The 27,337-nt window shown below is 44.0% G+C and overlaps 1 protein-coding gene across 1 annotated transcript; it reads left to right on the forward strand.

The window, feature by feature from the left end:
* Positions 1-2,721: 2,721 nt before the first annotated feature.
* Positions 2,722-25,337, forward strand: MSRB2 (methionine sulfoxide reductase B2). The gene is made up of 5 exons (XM_043884154.1): positions 2,722-2,880; positions 10,453-10,553; positions 16,910-16,986; positions 23,195-23,342; positions 24,349-25,337. The coding sequence occupies exons 1-5, from the start codon at positions 2,763-2,765 to the stop codon at positions 24,451-24,453; spliced, it is 549 nt and encodes a 182-aa protein (XP_043740089.1). The 5' UTR covers positions 2,722-2,762; the 3' UTR covers positions 24,454-25,337.
* Positions 25,338-27,337: the final 2,000 nt, after the last annotated feature.

Here is a 27,337-nt window from a genome sequence, read left to right on the forward strand (position 1 = left end):
ATGATTTTGCGCCCATCATATTGGCAAAACTTAGTAAATCTCATAACATCAAACATTGGTGAAGATGTAGGGAAATGGACTCATACAAATTATAGGTACCACCATTTTGGAGAGCAATTATTGAAGTCCAAGGAAAGCTGAAGATGAGTTAATCTCTGATCCAGTAGTTCTAGATGTCTTTTCTAAAGTAATCTTGGATGAACAAAGAGGTTTGTACAAAGTCACTCATTTGTAACATGGTAGTTTGGTTTGCAATAGCAAGGAATGAAAACATCTACTGTGTCTAAGTAGAATAATAGATATCCTCTGCTTTGTCAGTACTATGCATTCTATACAGCATTTAAAATGAATGAAGTAGATCTTTATCTGTCTGTGTCTTTCACAATAAATCTTGAAAAACCAAAATATTGAATGATAAAGTTGTAAATGCATACTGACATATTTTAGAACACATTCCTTGGAAGGCAGGCCATGACAAACTTAGCATATTAAAAAGCAGACATTACTTTGCCTGCAAAGGTCCGTATAGTCACAGCTATGATTTTTCCAGTAGTCATGTATGGATGTGGCAATTGGACCATAAAGAAGGCTGAGCGCCAAAGAATTGATGCTTTTGAACTTTTTTTTTAAGTTCTTGTAGGGCTTCCTTGGTGGCTCAGACAGTAAAGAATCCGCCTGCAATGCGGAAAAACAGGTTCAATCCCTGGGTCAGGAAGATCCCTTGGAGAAGGAAATGTCAACCCACTCCAGTATTCTTGCCTGGAAAATCCCATGGATGGAGGAGCCTGACAGGCTACAGTCCATGGGGTTGCAAAGAGTCAGACACGACTGAGTGACTTCACTTTATGAAAAGCATAAATATAAACATCTATGCAAAAATCAGGTGTTTACCCTTACTGAATTCTTTCCTTGGGATTTGCTCCCCAGAGCAGATTTGCCACATGGAAGGATATGATGAATTCTATAATGCTTGGTATATGTTGTCGATTTCTTTCCAGAAAAATTATGCCTCTAAACAGAGGCAATGCATGGGTATACCTGAGTTTGCAAAGTGCTGTTAATTTTGTTTTTTTTTTAAAAATCTATTATTTAATATATAGGAAGTAGTATATTGGGCTCTTCCAATTTGCAACTCTTTAATTATTAGGGAAGCTAAACATTTTCCCAAGTGTTTGTTCACAATTTGTATTTTCTCCTGTGCAAACCATCTGTTCATATCCTTTAGCCATCTGTCCAATCAGAGCTGAGTATTGTCCACATAGATAATATTAATTTTCCTTACATTCATAACAGTAAATCTTTGTAGATTATTACATCACTCCCCTTATTGTTTTCCTATTTATTTTTCCAACTTGGAACTGTGATGGTTGATTAAATGGGTCAATCTGACTGGGCCAGCAGATTTTCAGACAACAGGTTAAATATAATTTGGGTGTATCTGTGAGGATGTTTCTGGAAGACAGGAGCCTTGGTGGAGTCTGTAAGACTGGTGGCCCTCCCTAGAATGGAAGGTGAAACAACCACTTTGGAAAACATTTTGGTAGTTTTAAAAAGTTACACTTATCTTATGACCTAGTCATTCCATTCCCAGATATTTACCCAAGAGAAAGGAAATCCCATGTTCATACAAATGAGACAGGCTGGGAACTGGGACCCGGAACGCGTCGCTATAATGCTTGCACCTGGACAAATGTCTCCTCCAGCAACAAAATACAAAGAAACTATAAGGGACTGAAAAATAAGTGCATGCAATTGGGACAAATTATGAACAACAAGGTACAAAAAGACCAAAAACACAACTGCCATTGCTGAGGAGCCAGGAGCAAAAACAGGGTACTGCGCATACACCCTGCACACAGCACCATCAAGAGGATGGGCAAACCACCCAAAGAACCCCTCCAGCATGACCCCTGGATCCACCCCTATCCTCACTCCACATAAGGAACCAGCTCACCCCTGCTCAGGGAGGGATCAAGGACACCTGTTACTTGTTTTCACTCTCTCCTGTTGCAGCACAAGTCCCAGTTAAGCCTTGTCTGAATTTCTTATCTGGCCTCTTTATCAATTTCTAGTCCAAGAACTGTGGTCGGTAACACAAAAGATTTGCACAGAAATGTTCCCAGCAGCTTTATCTCTAATAAGGAAAAATTGGTAACTGTATACATACCTATCAACAAATGACTAGATAAATACGTGTGGTATGACTACAAATGGAATAGTACTCAGCACTAACAAGGAACGAATGGTTGCTACATGCAAAAACTGGAAGGAGTGTCAAGACATTTATTCTGCATGAAAGAAACCAGACAAAATTAAAAAAAAAAAAAAAGATTCCATTTATAAGCAATTCTAGAAAATGCAAATCAACTAAAACAGATTAGTGGGCTCGGGGTGGGGAGCAGAGTGGGAATGCATGCTGCTAGGTGGGACCAGAGGAGGAGCCGCAAGGGTAGAGGCAGGGACGGGTTTGGGGGAGGCACGCAGGGAGGCAGGAGCGTTACGTGAGCAGAGGGTACCAAAGAAGGCCAAGGGGAGGCAGGTAGGCACAGGAGCAGAAAGGGATTAAGAGGAGGGATGCACGAAGGGGAGGAGTAGGGGGGCAGCAGCTCGGGAAGGTAAAGAAGCGCGGAGCGTCGTGGTGGCTGTAGTGCCGACCGGAGCGGAAGGGGGAAAGAGGCGGAGCCGAGTCTCGAAGACAGGGGCGGGCTCTACGCGAGTGGGCGGGGCCGCGGCGTGGGCTCCGCCCGGCCGCGCTGAGCGTCATGGCGGGCCTCCTGCGAGCTCTGCGGGGCCTTCCCCTCCGCGAGGCACCCGGGTGGGCTGCGCGGGGCCGAGCGGACTGCGGCGGCCTCCGCGCAGGTGCTGGATCCCCGCAAGCAGGTAGGCCTCGCAGGCCCTGCCCCCACCTCCCGGCTTTCGATTTTTGTTCGCTTGCCGGGTCTCCGGGGGCCCCCGCCGGCTGGTCCTGGACCTGACTAGTCCGTTCTCGGGAAGCTCCGTCGGGGCGCTCCTGCCCGCCCACCTTCTGCCATCTAAGGACGGCGGGCTGTAAACTTGCAGGGGCGTGGGCGGGGGAGTCACTGACCCGTATAAGGGTTTGTGGAAAAGTATAGGTTCTCTCCTCCCAGGTGCATACATACTTGTTTTGTTTTTTTGTACAAAATGTACCCTGGAGCCGGGCTTCCAGATGAAGGACGGCGGTGTTGGGTCAGCAGACCTCCCAGAGCGCTCTCTGCTGCAGCCAGCCCCTGCTCTGTTCATTACACTGTCCCCCTCGTCCAGTTATGCCTGCTGCTTTCTGCGCCTCAGAAGCAAGCAGTTCTAACTTTGCATGCCTGTGGATCTGCTCCCTGACCTCTATTTCTGTGTTTCCAGGACCCAGGGGGAACGTGGGGACTCGTAATCCCTTCCCCCCTCTAACCTGATAACCATCGTTAGTCAGTGGCTGTGACACAAACCGGGGAAAAGTGTGTGTTTCTTCTACGACATGGCTTTGGCTGCTCTGTGGGATTGGGGCACGCTGACACGTCATCCTTTAGTACAGAGTCACTAAAGGGGACTCTAGTGGGATCTTGGGTCAGCTGGCACTGTATTTCATGTCCAGTTTGGGGGACACAACTGCCATGTGTTGATTGCCTTTCTGGGCAACTGCCCCAGCTAGCCCATCTTGGAATCCATTTATGTGTCCATTGAAGATATTTAAAGATAAATATCTGTGCTATCAATGTATCCAGTCACTCGGAATTCTTTTTATCCCCTGAAAATTTCAAAATGTAGTGTTAAATAAATAAAAGCCCTGGCAGGGTGCAATGGGAGCTGATCAAATATGACTTGGGGTCACGTACTTAAGACCCTTCCTGGTGTCTCTAGTCAGCCAATCTCCTATTTGTTCTTTGCCTGCTTAGTGTTAAGTGTAGATTTCCTGAGAACCACAGGTGGTGGTTCAGGCATCACAGTTCTGGGCTGGAGCCCTCCTCATTCCCCTTTAGAGGGTGGTGGTTTCAGCGGAAATTTGCCCTTTATGTTTGTACTTATTGCTGTCGGAAACAGCCTAATAAATTGCCCTGGAATCTGAGGTTCTTCAGCAACATTAAAATTTGGCCAGACACCAGTACTTAACAGGAACTGCTCACTTATCAGACACCCACTCTTGGGAATTTATTCTAAGGAAATAATTCAAAAGAACAACAAAGTTATATGTGCAGAGATGCTTTTAACAGCACTACTCTTAAGAAGGAGAAACTGGCTATAACCCAAATGTCTATCAGTTAAGGAATGCTTAAGTAAACCATGAAAGTTCAATTCAACAAACTAGTAGGCAACCATTGAGAATGATAGGCAGGTAATAGTTTTGTGGTTAAGGGCTTTCAGTGTTGACTGCCACACCCACTGGCTGTGTGTCTTTGAGCATGTCTTGAACTTGGTATGGATAAGCCTGTTTTTTTCTTTATAAAATAAGGATAATGATAATAGTAGGGTTATTACACAGAATAAATGAAAAAACTAAATATGTTTTACCACAATATTGGTTCTTAGTAGGTATACAATAAGCATTAGTTATAATTACATAAATGAATGGAAAAGATAAAAGTGTAGCTATATTTAACCCTATGCTGTGGACTTAATAATCCACGTTGAGGGAAAACTAATCAGACAACAAGTACAGAGATATGCTGACAGGGAGACATTTTATAGGCTATACATTTTATCACTTATATACAGTTGTCACACAACCATTGTATGTACTTTTAGCAGTAAGCTTAAAACCAGCAGTGGTACACATCATAAGTAATTATACTCTGTGATAACTTCCATCCCAAACGTTGGGATCAAAAATATGCTTTGAAGCAAAACAATAGCTTTCCATTAGAATTCTTTAAATTTCTTACCCAGTTCAGCATTATAACCTGAAAGTTAATCAAATGTTTTCCATGTAATTTAACATACTAAATAATCCTAGTTACTTTAACATTTCTTCTGAGATGCCTATAGGCCCTTTGGGATACTCAAAGTTAGCTATAGAAAGAAACTTGCAATCTGTTGTCAAAAGCAACTCAATATTCCAGGAAAGTTTTGATCTCTTAACAAGGAGAAAGAAAACCAAATTCCACTTTTATTCCAGCTTACTATTAATAACAAAGTATATTTACCTAATTAAATCCAGTCTAATCTTAATCACTCCTGACAAGTATAAAACTCTTCTCAAAGCTCCCTTTTTTCACAAACCTTTTATCACTTTTTGTATCCATATGAGTTGTCCCCATCCAGAAACAACTGAGGCAGGAGATACATAGGCCCCTGGGCTGAACAGCTGGTGTTTGTCAAGTGGAATAAAATTCAAGCTTTTTTCTCACTCAGACCCTCCAGTGACAAAGCTAGTGACAAAACCTGAGCTAGGCTAAGAGACAAGGTGTCAACTCCTGAGGTCAAAGAAAACTTCCCTGTCTACACATGCGCAGGAAGGCTTCTTGGGGGTCTATAATAAACATGGACATCACCCCCAGGCCTCTGTGATGGGATCCATCTTAACAAAAAGTTGCGCACTCATCATGGGGAGAGTCCAAGGACCAGTCAGTTGTGAAAAAAAGTAATAATTGGCCAAAGGTAAACGAAGATGGGGAAGTGAAGTCGCTCAGTCGTGTCCGACTCTTTGTGACCCCATGGACTGTAGCCTACCAGGATCCTCAGTCATGGGATTTCCCAGGCAAGAATACTGGAGTGGGTTGCCATTTCCTTCTCCAAAAATATGGGGAAGGACTGTCCAATTAAGGGATTTAAATCACCTTTTTACTGCGCTTCTCATTCAGGACACCCACACTCCTCCTGGGTATGTATTTCTGCCTTACTTCCTATGCTCTCCTCCTCCTTAGAGAGGGTACCCAATGCCCCTTCTCTCCAGCTGTGTATTTCTTCTTCTGTCTTAAATAACAAATGATTTATCTGTATGCCCGCCCACTTACTGTGCTGTGTACTCTAATGATAAACTTTGTACCTGTTTTTACAGTTTCTGCCTCCTTGAAACATTCTTGCTTTCAAATGAGGGAAAGAGCCAGGACCACTTTGCTTCTAACCTCTTGCCCCTGGTGGTCTGCTGGCTAGGATTCCTGGCTTTCATCCAGGTTACCCATGTTCAATTCCTGGGCAGGAAACTAAGTTTTCTCTTCAGAACCACTCACTGCTCTCCCCTCCGAGATCACAACTAGTTCCAAGACAAAATTATTATCATCATTTTTCCTCAATAAAAAATACCTCCATTCTTTATACCTTCTCTCACCAACAACATGTATCCTACTTGCTTTACACACTGAAATGCTCCCTCATCATTTTTAGTAACTTTAATTACATATTATAATTTTTAACCATTTAAAGCCTTAAAAAAAAACCCCAAAAAATAATTGGACTGTTAAACCAACACTTACGTAAGGCAGAGTTACGGACATATTTCATAACTGCATATGCAAAAAGAACAAGTTTTGGAATTTCAGAAGAGTTTCATCTTAACCCATTTTTTTCTTAGAGTCTAATACTGTTGTCATATGTTGTTGAAAAAATTATCTTTCTTTTTCTTTCATCATAATCTCATAGCTAAAATTTTTCAAATAAATTGAACCAAATCTCCCATTTTATAAAAGACAAGAAAGCTACCAATCACACAAATGGAATATACACTCACACACCAGAAGACAGAACTGTCACAAATCCTTCAAGACAATAACCAATACAGAGTCCCCAACACAAACGCTCCTGGACATCATACCCATGTCAGAACCAATTGGCAAAATACCCAAATAGTACTTCGTGCTCAAAGAGAAGTTAGCCCGGCTGCACCCCGGTGGACTGACTTACTGGGGCTTGGAGCTCGTCAGCTCATCCAGACACATGTTTCCATTCCACCGAAGAAAAGCGTACGTTGACAGCCAGCCAGTGCCGAGCAGCGGAGAAACAGGGAGGATCCCCAAAACAAAACGGATTCGGCAGCTGCTAGGGATGTCCCCTCATACCCCGCTCTTGGGGCCAGCAAGCCCAGAGCAGCAGTTCCTCACAGCCCCGCTGGCGCCTCATCATGGCCGCAGCACTGCTCAGGGAAATCTCGCGAGCCAGGTGTTGCGAGAGCGCGGCGGTCCCATGATGAGAGCCCAAAAGTCTAACTCAAAGTAGGGTCTCCCGGCTGCTCGCTGCTCAAAAGCCAATAAAGAGGCGAGAATGGTGGAAAGGTTGCTGCATTTCAGAGGCCAGCAACCTGGGCTTGGCGGGGCAGGGGTGAAGAGGACTCCTGTTCGAAGGCTGACTCCCCCACGCCCCTTGAGTGCCCAAGAGCTTTTGTCGGTGATGGGAGGGGGCTACATGCTGAAACAGCACAGTCAGCTCTGACAGTCTTGAAATTGCTTCTGCGGTGATCTAATCAGTGTCATTGATTGTTTCAGGGACAGTTCATCTTCAGTTCCAGGGTAGGTTTGTTCCTATTTCCAGGCCGGCTCTGAGAACTGGCAGCTTATGTGAAGGCTGTGGTCTGATCATGTTTACTTCTTCCACCTGGTGGGGGTTTCAGTATAAGACAGCTCACAGGCAGTGGCTCCGAATATTATCTGTATCCCTTGAGAAGGAACTAAAAGTCCTTGACTTTGCTTAATGACTTAAATTATTATTATTTTGTCCCATTTGACTGTTTTCTTTTGTTTCTGTATTTTCTCACTTCACTGATTAAATGTATTATTTGTTTAATATACTTTTTATTTGGTTACTCTGGGATCTTAGTTGTGACAGGCAGGATCTAGTTCCCTAACCAGGGATTGAACCCAGGCTCCCTGCATTGGGAGCTCAGAGTCTTAGCCACTGGACCACCAGGGAAGTTCCTGATTAAACTTATTCTTTGACTAAAGTTATTTCACAGACAAAAGGCAGACATGTTGGGGAAGGGCCATAGGGTCCTGCTCCATTTCACTAGGACACTGCATCTCAGTTTCCTTCCCACCTCCCTGCTTGCCTCCATGTATCTTCAACCTGTATATGGAGAAGAGCCTCAGCGTACAATCCTCAGGCCTTTCTGTTTTGTCTACACTCACTGACTTGAGGATCTGCCAGCCCCCAAGGTAAAAAACAGCTTCAAGCTGAGGAATCCTAAAGTTAACATTTCCACCTTAGACCTCCGCCTCTCTGTATCCATATAGCCAACTGCCTACTTGACACCTGCACTTGAATACCTGATTGGCATTTTAAAAGTTAACAAATTCAAAATCAGGTTTCCAAACCTACTCCTCCTGAAGTCTTCCCCATCTTCCAGGGCCCAGAAGCCGTGGCTTGTGACCCTTGACCCTTTGCTTTCTCTCGCCTCTGCAGCTGGCCCATCAGCAGATCCCCCGGCTCCACCATCTGACCGTGTCCACCGACTGATCACTTCTAAGCCACTCTACTGCTGCCACCCCAATCCAGGTTTCTGCCTCTCAGCCAGGGATACAGATAATATTCTGAACCATAGCCTGTGAGCTGTCTTACAGAGACTGAAACCCCCATCAGGTGGAAGAAGTAAACATGATCAGGCTGCAGCCATGACATAAACTACCACAGTTCTCAGAGCTGGCCTCGAAATGTTCCAAAAAAAAAAAAAAAATGAAGCAGGGTAAAGGCCTGCCTCTGTAATGGTTCTCCTGCTTCAGCCTTTACCCTGCTTCATTTTTTTTTTGGAACATCTGCCACTAATTCTTTTAAAATATGTTAGATCATTCCATGTCTCTGCTAACCTTCCACTGCCTTCCAGACTCACTGAGAGCAAAAGCCAGTGTTATTACAAAAGCCTTCAAGGCCTGAACATCCCTGCTGGGCCAGTGATTTAAGAATCCACCTGCCAATGCAGGGGACACGGGTTTGATCCCTGGTCCAGGAAGATCCCACGTGCCTTGGAGCAGCTAAGCCTGTGCACCACAACTCCTGAGCCCACGTGCTGCAAGTACTGAAGCCCACGCAGCTAGAGCCCAAGCTCTGCAACTGCAATGAGAAACCCCCCGCACAATAATGAGACGTAGCCTCCACTCACCGCAATTAGAGAAAACCAGCGCAGCCTGGAAGAACCAGCTCAGCCTTAACTGATTGATTGAAATAATAGTCTTCAAGGCCCTAAGCGATCTGGCCCCCATTGTTTGTCTGTTCTCATTTCCACTAACCTTCCCTGCTGACTCCCCCCCAGTTGCTCAGGCCTCTTTGCTGTTCATAGGACATGCCACGCACCCAGCCTGTTGCTTCTCTTGCCTGCAATGGTCTTCCAGGTACTCACCTGATGTGTTTGTTCATTTCCTTCAACTCTGTGCCAAAATGCCACCTTCCTAATAAAGCCTTCAATCACTACTCTGTTTTCTACTGTGTAAGTTGAGGTGTGCAGATGATATGATCCTTTCATATTCTTAACATTGGATGATTAGAACAGTATCACAGACGTTAGACTTCCCACCTCCGCCGCCCCCGCCCCCCCATGGCCAAAGAGAGTATTATCCTAGTTACATTGTTTATACTCATTGGAATAAAAGTAACATAGAAACTGTAGGAAGCAGAAGAAAGGAAGACCCAAGTGGATAAAAACCATGAAGCCCAATCATAGATTATGGTAGGTCTCAGTTTCCCTTTCAGGAATGTGTGCTGTGGGAGTCTTCTTTTTTTCACACAAGAAGAATTTTTAATAGAGACCTTCTTTGATGAATAAAATCAGAGATATCTTTATAAACCAGCAAGGAAGAGGGTTTAATAACCCACTGGCTCAACAATCTTTTCTCTCCAGTCTGTCAGCTACTCCCACCTGTATCCTGACAGGAAATACTCCTTTGAACGTAGTAATGGAAGAGGGATTGATTTCTACCCTTAGCAAACCAAAGAGAATTTATTCTGCTTTATTTCATATTTCAGTCACCTCTTTAACTTCTGTGCCCCAGTGCAACTGGAAAACTGGCTTTCTGCTTATTACTCATCTCTTACTAAACTAATGAGTCAATTAAAGCATTTTGTACCTGAGCTTTCTGGTCTCTGTGAAGGAGGAAATGGTGGGAGTGGAGGGGAAGTTACGGTATATTTTGTTGGCAACTGGTGCACTTCAGGAGAGAGGCTTAGCAAGAAAAGGTCATTGTGCCTTGCTGGGTTTTTTCTTAAAGCAAAATATGTTTTAATAATGTAGAAATATATAAAAATCTGTAACTTGATCAAAGACATCATTTGAAGCCAATAGCACCCATCTAATAATTTGCAATTGTCAACCACTGCTATTAAATACATTCTTATAGAGTTATTATTTTGAGATTCTAAACAATGCAATGAAATACAAAGAAACAATTAAAATACAAATATCTATAGTGAAGGCATGACTCTAATTCTTTGGGGGAATAACTAAATTGTCATAGACAAATCCAAGGAAGTCGACCTCAGTGTTCGTTGCTGTTTTCATTTTTTTGAAATTCCTGTTTAACAATACAGGGTCTCTTACAAAACGTCAGCTGGCTGTCTCCAAGAGTGAGTGGCAAAAGAAGCTGACACCAGAGCAGTTCCATGTCACGAGAGAAAAAGGGACAGAGCCGGTAAGCTACACTCATCTACAGTTTCTGAGTAGATGTGTTGGGTGTGGTGCGTGACAAATTGGAATCGATCTCACTACAAAACCTAACTACTTTCTGTTCTCTCAGATCATCCCACCTTCTCCTTACCATATGTAAAATACATAGCCAGTGGGAGTTTGATGTATGAAGCAGGGCACCCAAAGCCAGTGCTCTGTGACAGCCTGGAGGAATGAGGGAGGCGGGAGGGGGTTCAGGCGAGAGGGAACACAGGTATGCCTATGGCCGATTCATGTTGACGTATGGTAAAAACCATCACAATATTATAAGGTGGCTCCAATAAAAAAAAAAAAAAACTCATCATTTTATCTACTAATCTGGCACCCTCCACTGTTATCCTCTGGCCATGAATATCCATCCAGTTATGCAAGCCAGAAACCTCTCTCTGGACACACTGCCCTCCGGTGGCCGGTCCACCCACTCAGCCTCCTAAATGACCTTCTCATCACCCTGCTTCTCTCCGCCGCTCTCCCCAGTAGGCTGGTCCAGGCCCCACCATCCCTGGGTCAAAAGCAGCTGCCTCAGCTGTGCTCCTCACAGCTGTCCTTGCTCCTCACCGTGCCATTCTCCTCCCAGCCGCCAAAGAGATCTTTTGAAAACAGACCTGACCACATCACCCCCTACTCTAAATTCTTGCTTTCAAAGTAAAAGAAGAAAGTTTAAAAGTGGCTAACAAGGCCCTAAAGCTCTGGTCCCTGCCTCCCACCCCCATCCTCAGATCTGGCTACTTTTCCTTGTTCAGCTCCAAGACCCTGGGCTTTCCCCACTTCAGGCCCTTTCACCCTGTGTCCTCCCCCAACTCCAACTCATTCAAACCCACCTTTCAGCTCTTGGCCCCAATCTCAACCCCCAAAGGGAAGCCTTCCCCCAGCCCCAGGCTGGGTTTTCCTGCTCAGTACCTGCCATCCTAGCACATGACATCCCTGCAGATAGCAGGTGCTCAAAAAAATCAAGCGTTGGGACAGTTGAATGACTGCAGGCCAAGAGGGGGACATATTACTGAAACTGTCTTCAATAACCTCAGCTCTCTTGACTTTCCTGAGAAAGCAGCCCTCAGTGGTTACTCAGTATAGTACCATTTTTACCGCCCTGCGTTTCACAGAAAGCCATTTGTCTTAAGCCCAAATATGACCACTGGAAAATAGCTATTGAGGCAGGTTAGTAGGTATTTTCCGGAGAAGGAAATGGCAACCCACTCCAGTACTCTTGCCTGGAAAATCCCATGGACAGAGGAGCCTGGTAGGCTGCAGTCCATGGGTTTGCAAAGAGTTGGACATAACTGAGCGACTTCACTTTGACTTTTCACTTTCATGCATTGAAGAAGGAAATGGCAACCCACTCCAGTGTTCTTCCCTGGAGAATCCCAGGGACGGCGGAGCCTGGTGGGCTGCCGTCTATGGGGTTGCACAAAGCCGGACACAAGTGAAGTGACTTAGCAGCAGCAGCAGCAGTAGGTATTTTCATTTGTGAAGCCAACCCCCTAGAGTGGACCACAGCACAGCGGTTTTGAATGTTGTAGGATATTTATATCTTTGAAGTTAGCAGTCCCTGCAAAATTCAGGTAAGCTGTCCATGTGCTGGAGCCATATAATCATGGTCCCACCTTCAACTTCACTGCCAATGCCAAAGTCATTAGATAGACCAGAAGATTCCATAGATTCTGGTGAAATACTGATATTTTTGAAAACTTCTGTGGGCGGGCTTTTAATAAAGGCTTCCCTTGGAAAGAGACTGTTGTTGTTTAGCTGGTCAGTGTGTTGTTGATGGCTGGGTCCCCAGTGCCTGGAAAAGAGCCCAGCATAGGGCAGGTAGGTACTCCTTATGTGTGTGTGTGCTCAGTCATGTCTGACTCTTTGCAATCCCGTGGACTGTAGCCTACCAGGCTCCTCTGTCATGGGATTCTCCAGGCAAGAATACTGGAGCAGGTTGCCACTTCCTCCTCCATGGGATCTTCCTGATGCAGGATTTGAACCCACATCTCCTGCATTGGCAGATGGATTCTTTACCACTGAGCTACCAGGTAAGCCCAGGAAAGACACTTACACTAATCATTATGCAGATAGCACAAGAGAGCTACCTACCTGTGATTCCCTGAGCAGTTGTGTGTCTTCCCAGAGCACTGTAAGTCAGCCCTGTTCTGAAGGACAGAGCCACACAGGGATTAGAGTTGGAAATGGCAGCCTGGAGATAAGCTGCCAGATGTTTAGGAGAATAAATACATGGGATTCTCAAACAGATGGTGTGATATACTCTGCATTTGGCCATTTTACAAAATGAGCATCATCCATTATTTTAAGTAATGTTATAAATCCCTTTCAGTTGATTCATTTCCACATGTAACTTTTTAGAATGCTGCAGAACGATAAGCCTCCATAAGCTCCATGAGGCTAAGAAAAGAGAAGGGAAACACCTCAGCCTTCTATCTGGTGACTCAAAATTAGAATTCAGTTGCATGTGCTTTTTGTTGGGCAGCAGTAACCTGCTAGCCCTCTGCCAGGTATGACAAGGGGGTTCACAGACTAGTTGAGCCGTAACTAAAAATCAAATATCAGGGACTTCCCCAGTGGTCCAGTGGCTAAGGCTCCACACACCCAATGCAGGGGGCCCGGGTTCAATCCCTGGTCAGGGAACTAGATCCCATGTGCCACAACTGAGTTCACATGTCACAACTAAAGATCTCCTGTGCCACAACTAAGATCCAGTGCAGTCAAATAAATAAATATATTTTTTTAAAGTCAAATGTCAGTAGAAGCTAGGTTTTGTGCAGGTTACTGTTTGCTTTCCAGATCTGCCATCCACGTGCTTCACTCTGCTCTGAACTCTGGGAAGGCCAAGCAGCTCCCTTGCCCTCTTGACTCCTGATTGACTTTGGCCCCTGGGAGATGCCAGCAAATCAGAGGACACAATAGAAAAACAGGCATCGAGGGTCCCCCGGGGCTGTGTTCCTCCCACACAGCTTGCAGCCTCCCCGCCCCCCACCCCCACAGGCAGCCCACCCCTCCAACTTCGGCCCCATGGGTTCTGCCCACTCTGTGCCCCATGGTGTGTTCTCGGTCACTGGCCTAGGGATGCTTTACCTTCCCTTGCTGGTATCCATTGGCCCTGTCCCCATCTTTGTAAATAGTTCTCTGTGAAATAACCTGCAAATCACTTAAGTGTATCATCTGTTTCCAACAGGTGTGTGGTATTGACAAGATCAGAGAAGGGAAAGGCTGCGTTGGTGCGCACATAGTCATAGTCAGTTTGGGCTTCTCTTGCAGGATGTCACAGACGAGGAGGCTTAAACAACAGACATTTGTTGCTCACAGTTCTGGAGGCTGAGAAGTCTAAGATCAAGGTGCCAAACAATTTGGTTCAATAAGGACTCTCTTCTTGGTTTGCAGATGGTCACCTTCTTGCCGTGTCCCAATGTGGTGGAGAAACAGGTCATCCCTCCCATGTCTCTTCTTCCCAGGGCACCAATCCCACTCTGGAGGGGCTCCACCCTCATGAACTAATCACCTCCCATGGGCCCCAAGTCCAAATACCATCACCTTGGGGGTTAGGGCTTAAACATGAATTTGGGGGGGATACACAAACATTTAGGGGCTTCCCCGTGGTAAAGCAGTAAAGAATCCATCTGCAATGCAGGAGACACAGGTTCAATCCCTGGGTCAGGAAGATTCCCTGGAGGATAAATTGACAACCCACTCCAGTATTCTTGCCTGGAAAATTCCATGGACAGAGGAGCCTGGAGGACTGCAGTCCGTGGCATTGCAGAAGAGTCAGACATGACTTATCAACTAAATAACACAAACATTTAGTCCATAGGATAGATTTTGAAAACCCAGGGATGGGGGTATCTTGAAAGTCATTCTGCCTCTGACCCCCTCCCTGTACAGTCACTCATTTCAGTTTTCTCTTCAAAACAATTCTTAAATCCGTCCTCATCTTTTTATTTTCACTATTCTTGCCATAGTTAAATCCAGGCCTGAACTGGTGGCTGTTTGACTGTCCTTTGAGTGCTCCTTCTAAAAACCAGCTCTGATTGTGTGCACACCCAATTTAAAAGTTTCCAGTGGCTTTCCATTTTCAGTAAGATGGCACTTAAACTCTTTAGCATCATCGACTCAATGGACATGAGTTTGAGCAAACTCCAGGAGATAGTGAAGGACAGAGCAGCCTGGTGTGCTGCAGTCCATGGGGTGGCAAAGAGTCGGACATGACTGAGCGCCTGAACAACAAGAAGCATGGTCTGATTAAAGCCGCTATGATCTGGCCCTCCCTGCCTTTCCAGCAAACCTCGTCTTCCTTCTCCACATTGCTCTGTTCTGTGACGTGAGCCCAGCCCAGGCTGCTCTGTCTGAAATGTCTTTATCTGATTAACTCCTCCTCATCCTTCAAAACTCACTTTAGTGTCTTGGCATTTTCCTGTAATAAACACCAGTCAGCCATGCAATGAAAAATAATGATGATAAGAGGTTAAAGAAAAAGAAAACCCTGATCTCAGACATCTCAAATACTACCTGGTCCAGAAAGGTTTCATGAAAATTTCCCTAATAATAAAGGGACTAGTGGTACCCCCCACTCCCTGCTGACCTCCCCATCAGAACTACGGTCACATGGTGTGACCACAGCCAGCTCACATCTCTTCCTGACTTGGTAGCAAATTCCTAGTGCAGGAAGCATGGGTTAGTTTGGTTCTGTTTTGTTTTTCCATCTCTGCAACCTTGGTACCCAGTCCAGCATTGGATACACACTTGGTTTTCAAGTAATACTGGAATGAGCGAGTGAAATAGAAGCTGAGTGTGGCCCTAAATAATATGACAGGACTTGTATAAAATTAAGGAGAAAGGATGAGGGTGGACAGCAGGAAATCAGTCAAGGAGGCAGAGGAGAGATGTCATTTCATAAAATATGTCAGCGAAGGATTCTTTTATGTCTGATTTTTTGTTGTTGTTTTTTTTAACTTGTTGTGGTACCAGTTCCCTGTCACTTCCTCTGTCCAGCTGTCCCTGCAATATCAAACATTATACTGTGAATATTAGCAGGCTGTCCGGATCCCAAAAGTAGGCATTTCTAGATCAGCTTCACATGTGGGTAGCCCTTTGGCATGTTTGTCTCTTCAGCCCAGGTGGGAGGGAGGCGCAACTTCCTCTTCATTCCAGATACCACTTTGTGCCAGCGTGAGATGCAAGCCTTCGAGGGGACAAGCCAGAAAAAGACCGGCTCACCACTGTTTGATGTCTGCAGCCAAGTTTAGGATTTTTAAAGAGGGAAAACATCCAAGTGTGCCCAGATGGTGGGCTCAGTAGGTTAATTTGAAATTGACTGTTACGCTGCTCCCTGAAAATGTGCTGTTACTCCTACCACAGGGAATGTGACCATTTGACTGGGGATTTGTCTAGAGAGGGCTGAAGGGGCCGCTTGTTTCCTGAATCAGCTCTGGGACTCAGTGACCCATCCCGTATTCAGCTTCTCTTCCAAAGAATAGGACAGTGCCTGCCACCAGCCACTGCTTGTGGATTTTCACAGGAGGCTCATGCAACAGTTTCTCTTTCTTGAAATTTCTTTGATAGAGAAGATGGAATTGGGCAAAAATGGTCTTCTTGTTGTTCCAAACAATGAGATCAGTTTACCAAATAACATTTTAAAAAATATATAGCAGTCTTGGCTCACGCATTGCTTCAAGTCTCCTGTTCTTCTCAGAACCTGCAAACTCCTTAAGCCACAATTAATGTGGTAATTTCATCTAAGTAGTAACTTAGGCACTGGGAGAATCTCGCTCATTATTTAGCATTTATTCAGTATGAAGTATCCTAAACACCACGTGAAGCATATTAAAGGCACAACCCCAATCTCACTGAGCCTTGCTTTTTACCGCCCGAGATACCAGGGAAGCCTGAGCCTTGCTTTTTAATATATCTATATCCTGTCTTTAATTGGAGATTTCAGAGTGTTTTAGTCAGTGGACTAGATTCCTGTTGTATTAACTTCTGAAATGGAGGCTGAGATCTAACACAATCCAGAGGCCCATTCTCTTGCTTTTCCACAGGCTTTGATGTTCTTGGATGAAAGATGCTATATAAATACAAAGCATCATTAATGTCATAATTTGAACATTTGGCACAATAAAGGTCGGCCGTAAACAAGCCTGCAGACTGCTTCACTGGGCCTGTTGTAATTTTCTCTCCAGTGATACTTGCACTTTGTCAAATTAGTACAAAAATTCCTTCATAAATTCCTTCACTGGAGAACTTAATCTTGGATTTCGATCTGCTGTATCATTGCTGCCGGTGTTCTGAGAAACCTGAACAGTGATATATCTCATTTACTTTCAGCCTTTCAGTGGGATCTACCTGAATAACAAGGAACCAGGGATGTATCACTGTGTCTGTTGTGACAGCCCACTCTTCAGGTGAGATAAAGACCAAGAGGTACCAAAGGAGAGTGAGCCTCAAAATTCATACCGCTCTGTCTTTTGGGGCCTTGGATAAATATTGGATTGGCCAGAAAATTCATTTGGGTTTTTCCATAGGATCTTACAAACTTTTTGACCAACCCAATACATACCATGTTTTTCACTGCCCTTCCTGATTGACTTGGTTACCATAAGGAGGGCTGTTCACTTAACATTCTTGCCTGTCTTGATTATTTCTAGTGTTTATAGCATTAACATCTTAGCCTATATTCTTTCTTTCTGTATCCACAAGAAATAGCAAAAAACAAACCAAAAAAAAACTTGGTGGGCACCTTAAGATAAAGCTATTAGTTTTTTCCCTGGGAAAGTATTTAAAGACATCTAAACCATAATGGTATTTGCTTGACCATGTGATTAAAACTGTATCTCTCCCAGGGAAAAAATGGGTTTATAATTTAATTTAGGAAATGTAGAATTTTATGAGGATAGCTTCCCCACAGTGCTTGACAGTAGTGAATACCATGCCTCTTCTATGTAGCTAAAAGTAAATTTAATTGTCCCTTGATTTCAAAGCCTCTTTTAAGTCAATCAGGATCTGAAATCTCTCAACAAAGGCTTTTTTGTTTAGACATGCAGGAAACAGTCTAAAAAAAGCAGATTCGATGAAGAGGAAAGGAAAACATCTTTGAAGTCCCATTTTTCAGAAGTTCAAAGTTGTTTTTTATTTCTTTTGCATCAACCCTAAATTGGTTTAGAATAAAATATAAATCAAGCCAGCTCTGTGAATCTTCCATTAGGCAGTGCTTCATTATGTGCTCTGGGCTTTCAGCAGACTGGGCTTTCCTGGGCTGCTGGCTGCTAATGGGGCCTGAATTTGGAAGGCCAAACCCCGCCTGCAAGGATGAGCAACGATTAGGATTGATTTTCCTTCATGCTCACAGAAGGGCAGGCCTTCGCCGGGATTCATTCACTCTGTCAATGGCTGGTGAAGAGATGGCAAAGATGGCAGTCAGACTGAGAAGATGGCCTGGGGGAAGTTGGGAATGGTAAAATGCACGCATATTTCTGAACCATTAGTTACTGTTTGACCTTTGGTTCTGTTTAAAGGGGGAGAGGTGGGACCTTGAGATGGCCAACCTGCTTTTAGCCAAACAACTGTGTTGTGAACATAGAAAAGATGGCTTTGTGACTGTGCAGTCAGCAGCCAGAGGTTCTGTTTCTAGCTTCTGACTGTCATCCTTGCAAGAGCATGTTCCTACATTTTAGTCTTTGTTATTTTGACTTCATTGGTGTTCCAGTTTATGCACCTGTAAAGATGACACTATCTTCCTACCCACCTTGCAGGCTCTGTTGGGGAATCAGAGTGTTGGGGCAGGGAGGGACTGGAGAGACCAGAGCAAAAAGCTCTGTCCAGTAGAACTTTCTGCAGTGATGGAAATGTTCTATATCTGCTCCATCCACTTTGGTGGCCACTAATCACATGTGGCTATTGAACACCTGAAATGTGGCTGATGCGACTAAAAAATTGAATCTTTTATCTTATTTCACTTACAGTAATTTAAACGTGAGAGACCACCATGAGCAGTAGCTACTCTGTTAGCACAGTGCTAGTTCAAATTAAGGAAGGTGAGTGACCATCCCCACGGCAGCCAAGACTAATAAAACCAGCCAGGTCTTCAAAAGCACTTTCAGCAAGTAGCCAGTTTACTGACCTGCCAATCTGCCAACCTATTTGTTTCTTTTTAATCACTTAGTTTTAGTTGCAGTTTCCATTTTCATTTCTTAAGGACTTTGGAGTTTGTTTTATTTTTTTCCTCCTGAAGCTTAGTCTGAGAAAAATAAGAATGTATTCATAAGAATCTTTTTATGTTCTAGAATCTTCTGTGTCCTTAAAGTCCTTGTTTGTTTACAAGAGAGACAATGTAGTCGAGTGGTGAAGTCTGTAGATATACATCCTGGCTTAATTGCTGTGTGACCTTGGGCAAGTTTCTTAACCCCTCTGTGCCTTGATTTCCCAACCAGTAAAATGAGCATGTTAGTAGTACTGAGCTCATAAAGCTATAGGGAGGAGTAACTGAGTTATGTGTTAATACACGTGAAAGCACCAGAGCAACGCCTGACACATGCCAAGCACCGGATACATGTTAGCAATGAGATTCTTACAGACAGAGCCGCCTTAGGGCCTTATACATGAAAGTGTTTTTGATAATGAGGAACTCCTAAGAAATCTCTTCTAATTAATGAGAATCTATAAATGAAGACTATATTCCTGACAGTGCTTCCCATTCAAGAGGGGAGATAACTGTCAGGATTCCTGTTGGGCCTCTCGTTTTCCCTCTCTTCCTGTCCCCGGTCTCCATCCTCAGTAACAGAGAGCAAGGGTAGAGAAGAAATGAACATCCCTTCAAATGCTTGCACACAGTCGAAAGGAGGTGAAAAGTCAATCAAAACTAAACAGTTAAGAAATCAAGTGGATGAGGGATCACAGCCACTTGGCCACCGGGTCCCTTGCTGCCTGCAGACTTCCCTTTGAGCTGAACCAGTATGGTTCAGGGGAGCTGCTGACTCTCCAGCTCAGAGTCATTTGGTCCAGGGTTTCCAGGTCAAGAGCACTGGACTCCAGACTGTCACTTCATTAACCTTGGAATTATGTGACTTTGACCCCTTCCTCTATTCCCCTTCCTTCCTCCTCTCCAATTCTGGATGTGTTTATTAAAATCTACTGTGAGATCACGTTTCACAGTCATAAATCTTTTTAGAATAGAAGGAATCTGAGAGCCTGAGGTTAGTTCCCTTTTCACAGAATATTCTGGCATCCCACGTGTTGTAGGAACTAGGTAATATTGTTAACCTTTTCTGTGCTCCTGTTCCTTGAAATGAATGGGAATTCTTCTACCATGAGGATTGTCAGTTATCACCAAGTGCCTCTGCTGCTGGTTTGGGGGCCATGGAGTTTCTAGAAGCAATGACAAAAACAAAGCAAATAAACATATAATAAAACTAAATAAAAGGAATCCCTTAAAGAGTATACATGATATATATCTTTACTCCCTTTAAGAGTAAAGATGGTCCAGAATGGTTTTAGTTTCTCAAGGGCGGGTCTTACAATCTGCTAATCATTTAAATATATATATTGCAATTTCTAATTGCCCTTAATATTTAAGTTTGCCCTCTTAAAGGATATATGATGGGCCTCTCATATTACCTGGTAAAATCTCCAGATTCTGTTAATTGCATCAATAAAAGTTTATTGTTTCCCATAAAACATTTTAAATGACTTTTTATTAGTCTTAGATTCATTCATTAAAAAAATTATTATATTCATAATTCTCCATCAGATTTGTTTTAATGATCACTAGTTTATATATAATGTTGAGGATGAAAAAGCTATGATTAAAGGATATTTAAAATGTTTTTCCCTGGACCAAAGTGGCTCAGATGTATAGTTTTGAACCCTTGGAAAAGAAAAGGGGTTGCAGAGAAGCCAGTCTGAGTGTACGTGTGTGCACACGTGCTCAGTTGTATCCAACTCTTTGCAACCCTGTAGGCTGTAGCCCGCCAGGCTTCTCTGTCCATAGGATTTTCCAGGCAAGAATACTGGAGTGGGTTGCCATTTCCTTCTCCGGGGGATCTTCCTGACCCAGGGCTCGATCCCGCATCTCCTGCATTGGCAGGCAGATTCTTTACCACTGAGCCACCTAGGAAGCCCCAGTCTGAATGTGCAGACACTTCTAATTGGACCCACAGCTGCACAAATTTCATGGATACCTGTACTACCAATAATAATGATATTTTAAAAATCATAACCACTAACTTAGGTACCATGTGTCCAACACGATGGTAAAAACGCTAAATGAAGAAAGCATCTCAGTCAATCCTCAGCAACCCTGTGAGGTAAAAATGCTGTTACTATTCTGTGGACGAGGGAACAGAGACTTTACGAGGTTAAATAACTTGCCAAGGGCGTACAGACATACCAGAGCCCGGATTCACACCCCAGGCTCTCAGAAGTCAACCTCAGAGCTGTACCCGAGTTCCCAGGGTCTTTCCAGGGCTCTTCGAGGTGCTTTCTTTTCTAACTGTGTATCCAGGAGACTGGGGCTTCCCCCGTGGCTCAGACGGTAAAGACTCTGCTGGCGACGCAGGAGACCTGGGTTCGATCTCTGTGTTGGGAAGATCTCCTGGAGAAGGGCATGGCAACCCACTCTAGTTCTCATGCCTGGAGAATCCCAATTGGACAGAGGAACCTTGCGGGCTACAGTCCATAGCGTCGCACAGAGTCGGACATGGCTGAAGCAACTTAGCACACACCCACACGTCCAAGAGACTACATCCTCTTCCTGCCTTCAGTCAGAACAGTGTTGCAGCAGATTGAATGCATGAGCACGTCTGGAGATCCAGTTGTCATTTTTTTCAGGCTAGACATTAAAGAGATTTGCAAAAAGTAGAAATAGAGACAGACGCAGAGATCAAACATACAGATACCAAGGGGGAAAGTGGGGGTGGGATGAATTGGAAGATTGGGGTTGACACATATACACTATTGATATGATGTGTAAAACAGATACCTAGTGAGAACCTACTGTATCGCACAGGGAACTTTATTCAGTGCTCTGTGGTGACCTACATGGGAAGGAAATCCAAAGAAAGAAAGAACGTTTGTATATGTATGGCCAATTCATTTTGCTGTAGAAACTAACACGACGCTGTAAAGCAACTATACGCCAATAAATTAATTTTTTAAAAAGAGATTTGCAAAGTTACAAAACAGTGTAACTCGTCTCACTAAGTGTTTCAGTTTGTTGTAACAATAGGTTGTGTTAGCCTATAATGAATTTATTATTTTTAAAAATAATTCAATGCATAAATGTCTTTAAAACTCTCACTCATAATTTCTAATTTGTTAAGTGCTGATAGGCACAACTCATGTAAATCAAAGTCTCAGAGATCCTCGATAATTTTTTAGTAACAGATGGGTCCCAAGACCCATCAGTATTTGAGTCACTGACTTAGCCTAGACTCTTTCTGCTGGGTTTGTGCTCTAAACTGAGCTTCCTTCTGTGCTCATAGTCTAGGGGTTTGATTATTTGCCACTTTGCCCCTCTTTTCACTCAGGCTTTTTTTTTTTTTTTTTTTTTGCAGAATTTACAATTCATTTCTTGTCTCTCCCTCAGATAGAGAGAGCCATTTCCTGCCATTTAAATTTCTGAAATTTGTTTTTCTAGCATGATGTAAAGGAGTTCATCTTTGGGGACTTCCCTGGTGGTCCAATGGTTGAGACTCAGTACTTCCAATGCAGGGGATGCAGGTTCAATCCCTAGTTAGGGAAACTAGGATCCCACATGCTGCAAAGTGTGGCCAAAAATTTTTTTAAAAAGAAAGAAAAGGAGTTCACCTAACAAAGTACTTAGAGAGTGGGTCTCTGATGAGTAGATTTGCTTGTTGCCCTCCTCCTTTTGTTAGCGCCTCTGTCCTCCCCACCCCCTACCCCCAGCATCATTCGTTCCTGGGGGGCTTTCCCGGGAAGGTCACTGCACTGCAGTGATGAGTCTGGGTGCCCAGGCTTATTAATCAATATGTGCTCCTCTGCATAGCTCCCTAAGCCCTCAGAGCATCTCTATAACGTAGATGTTATTGTCCCCATGTTAGAGGTGAGAAAACTGTGACTTGGACAGGGTAAGCAGCCCGTCCAGTTTCACACAGCTAAGAAGCGGCAGAGGCAACTCTTGAACCCCCGAAGGCAGTCAGGCTCTGTGTTCAGATAACCAAAAGTTCCTGTGGCTGAGCACGGCTGTTTCATCAGTTTTCACATTTCTCTGATTCTCTGAACCCATGATACGCTAAACCCTTTGACCACTCATTTCATTTCGATTTCCCCCTTCCCTGCGTTTCGAACACGGGCATTTAATCTGTTTCCTAACATGGAGCGGTTCACAAAGCTCCTTGTGTTTTTGGTCCTTGTCGAAGCTTGAGAGGGATGCCTTCAACATTAAAGGAACAAGAAATCTTTGACGTGACGAGACAGCATCTTGAATAGTGGAGGTGCAGTGGGCAGACCCCTGTGGTTCAGAGAACTGGCCTTGAGGTCTGGCAGAGAAGAAGGGAATCGGTTTGTGCTCTGTAGAGACGTGGGTTGGGGCACACAGCGCTCTTTGTTTGTTCATAGCGGTTTGCACAGCTGTAGGTGTCGTGATTTCTAACACAGCTCTGAGAAGAAGTTCTGCTCCGGCACGGGATGGCCTTCGTTCTCTGAGGCTCACGGGACGTCTGGCTCTGATGAGAGTAACACGGGGATCCTGAGACGTGCGGACACCTCACTGGGACTGGCTCGCACAGAGGTCGTCTGTAAGCAGGTGGGTGTCTTTGTTTCATGTGTTTTGTTTTCCCCTGTGCCTCCTGAGTGCAGCGGACAGCTCACTTGTCCTTGCACATCTGGTGTTACGGACGGGAGCACTTTTATCACGGAAGCACTCTGGGTTTCTCCTGAGCTGCTACCCGGTTCCTCTCTCCCATCACTCCCGGCACTGCAGACCGGAGAAGGAGCCTTGCCTGGTTCTAGCCTTGCAGAGATGGGAATGAGCGAGGGTCTGAAAGAAAGAGCTGGCCCTTCACATTCTGTTGTGCAGGGGGAGCGGCAGGAAGGTCCAGGGTGGCTGGCATCTGTCTGCCCCCTTCCCGCTCTGCAGCGTGTCGCCTACAAGCAGAGCAGAGCAGTACTAAAGGTAACATCGGGGCTTATTTCTCCTGGGAGCCTGGCAGAGAGAGTGGCTTAAATCCAGACAGCAGATTCAACTTGATATCTTTGGGTGCTCAAATGTTCTGGTTTTGTAAGCAGATAAATGTAGCTTAGTCTTGTCTTCAGTTGAAAAAAACAATAATAATATACTGGCTACAAGATTCACTCACTCGGGAACTGTGTTACTGCTTTTTTCTTTTTTTTAATATTTATCTATTTGGCTGCCCCGGGTCTTAGTTTTGGCATGTGGGATCTAGTTCCCTGACCAGGGATTGAATCCAGGCCCCCTGCATTGGGACCAGGGAAGTCCCAATGCATTGTATCAATGAATCATAATAACAGCTCTGTTACATAAGTATAATTATCATCCCCATTTCATTGATGAGTAAATCAAGGCCTAAGTTAAATCACTTGCTCACATTCTCACTGATCAAGTAGAGAGTATTTACCACCCCATGTGCTCTACATCCTCTCATTTCTGAATCAAATTCTGATACAATAGACTTTCCCCCAATACCGGGTCAAAGATGCGAGTGGGCCCGCCATATGGGGTTCATCTGTCTGGGTTTTACTTAAAGAGCCTTGTCCCTGGTGAGAGATGACAGAGGCTGCTCTCCTTGCAGTGCGAAGCTCACCTCGGCCATGTGTTCCCCGATGGACCTGGGCCTGCTGGGCAGAGGTTCTGCATCAACAGCGTGGCGCTCAGGTTCAAGCCAAGGAAACACTGACCACCTCCAAGAGTCCCCTTCCCTCCATCGCCACTTCCTCACTTCCAAATTCAATTCGCAGAACTTATGTGAATGACTTTTTGTGACCCCATGAGGTGTAGCCCGCCAGCCTCCCTGTCCATGGAATTCTCCAGGTAAGAATACTGGAGTGGGTAGCCATTCCCTTCTCCAGATCTTCCCGACCCAGGGATCACACCCAGATCTCCCGCATTGGAGGCAGATCCTTTACTGTCTGAGCCACCACGGAAGCCTGATGTGAACGACTACCCGTTGTGAATGGTAGTTTCATTAACTACCACACCAAGGCTAACTTCGCTGCTGGCAACACACAAACCACACCTCTAATTTACTACCTGGAGTCAACTCAGCCCTGGCTCTGGCTTTGACTAGAACTTCACAAAATGACAGAGGGACAACTATTTCCATTAAATCGACTTCTGTGGGCTTTGTCTGGACCGGAGGACATGACTCTCTAGGGATGCTTGGAGGCTGATGGATAAACCAAAAAAAAAAAATTCCTACAAAATGACCCTGAACTTTCCATCGCAGTTAAGTTCTTCCCAGACATATACATGTGAGAGATCAAGTGAAAAGAGGAAGGAAAATATGGCATTAGAGTCCTCCACAGTTCCAGCATGGAAGGAGGCATTGAGGAAAAGGAGGAGGAGGGTTGTGGACAAGGTGGGTTTCAGGAGCATGCCTGGAGATCCATGGGATGCGTGATTTTTTTTTCCAAAACGTTAATAAACTGTCTTGAACATTCTAGTTCCAACCTCTCTACCTGCAACTAAATTTGAAGGGGAATCTGCTAGATTTCAGTGATAATGAGTACAAGTGGTTACAAAGTTAAACTTTAAAATCTCCAAATAAAATATTTACTAAAATTTGTTTGCCTTTTGTCTAAGTCTGTGAATTTTCTCTCTTATAAAAGTGACTAAGTCAAATGCCAAAAAATAATTAGATCGCCTGGTAGTAGGTATTTGGTTACATCAATGGTAATAGCAACTTAAGTGTTTTTTACAAACTGAGTTTTGAATAATTTGTTACTAAAAACATTTACATCATTTTCTTTGAGACTTTATGGACAGAAAGGAAGCTTAAGTGTTCCATTTTTCTCTGTATTACTGTGCAGGTGTGAATGAATTAAAGACCTTGATGCAGGGAAATAGATTATCCTGGATTCTCTGATGGGTCCATTCTAATCATGAGTCCTTAGAAGTAGAGAACCATTCCTGGCTGGGGTCAGAGAGATGCTGCTTTGCTGGCTTTAAAGATGAAGGAAGAGAACCATGAGCTCAAGAAAGGGAACAGTTTTGAGGAGATGGAAAAGGCCAAAAAACGGCTTCTCCCTTAGAGCATCCCAAAAGGAACACAGCCCCACCAACATCTATTTTATAACCCAGTGAGACGCTTTTCAGACTTCTGTGTAACTGCAAGATAATAAATGTGTTGTCTTAAACCACCCAGCTTCTGGTTGGTTGGTACAGCAGCAACAGAAAACTAACACAAGAATCTTATCCCCTTTAGTTCTAGTCACCTCAGAAATTTTCTGCTGCCTATGGAAATAATAATTTATCATTAATAATTTATATTTTAATAAATTTAATACATATTTATAAATTAATAAATAATTCCTTGTTCTGCCTGGCTGGTCTTCTTGTCCTGGATGAGAATGCTGGTATGCTGCTAGCCACTCATTGCCCATGATAACAGCTCACAATTTTAGTCTCCAAAGGCTTTTAACTTTGCTTTGGGTATGATTTATTCTTCTTTTTGTAGTGTCTTAAAGTAGAAACTTATATCATTGAGTTTTAGACTTTTCTTTTCCCTCATAGGTATTTAAAATTCCAAATTTCTCTGTGGTACTTACCATATAGTTGAGTGGTTAAGAGTCCACCTTTCAATGCAGGGGACTCAGATTCGATCCCTGATTGGAGAACTAAGATCCCACATGTGTGTGTTCTCAGTCGTGTCTGACTCTTTGCAACCCCATGGACGGGGGTCCACCAGGCTCCTCTGTCTATGGAATTTTCCAGGCAAGAATACTGGAGTGGGTTGCCATTTCCTCCTCCAGTGGATCTTCCTGACCCAGGGATCGAACCTGTGTCTCCTGCATTGGCAGGCAGATTCTTTACCACTGAGCCACCTGGGAAACCCCAGATCCTACACACCTCAGAGCAGCTAAGTCCACTCACTGCAACTACGGAGCCCGAGGGCCACAACTAAGATTCAACACAGCCAAATAAATATTTTTAAATTAAAATTAAAAAATAAATTTCCCTGTTTACCTTATTTTTGCCATCTCACAAATTTTGATATACATATTTTCATTATCATTTATATGATATACTATCAACATATTTTCTAATATTCCCTTGACTCCTCTTTGACACCCCCTACTCCCTGCCCCCACTAGGGTGCACCACAGGCCTTTCTTAGCCTTGGGCTAAAATCTGGGCAAATGAGACTTGCTGGTGTGGTTCCATTGTGCCTTCAAGCAAGCTTGCATTCTTCACTGGAGGTCATTTGCTTCTGGTACCTCCAGGTAGTTGCTCTTTGTATGATGTCCAGTTTCATAGTTTTCTGCAGAAGCACAATCATCTGAAGGCATTTTAATCATTATTCTTGGAAGTGGAGACGTAAGACTCTCAGTTGCCAGTACTTTTCTTAATGGTGTGTCCTTTCTGGCATAGTCTCCAGAACTTTAATTGGATTTTTGTTCGATGATGTTATACATTCTTCAGCTGATATGTCCTGGGGAATTTGCCAGAAAGCTACACAGATTCAAAATTGATGTTATAGAGGCTCATCATTGAGAAATTTTTCTAAAGCTGAAGGTTGTTAATTTAAATATTTTCCAGCCTATAAATTCTCATGGCTATGC

This window comes from Cervus elaphus, chromosome 23, assembly GCF_910594005.1.
Source record: "Cervus elaphus chromosome 23, mCerEla1.1, whole genome shotgun sequence".
Taxonomy (NCBI): Eukaryota; Metazoa; Chordata; class Mammalia; order Artiodactyla; family Cervidae; genus Cervus; species Cervus elaphus.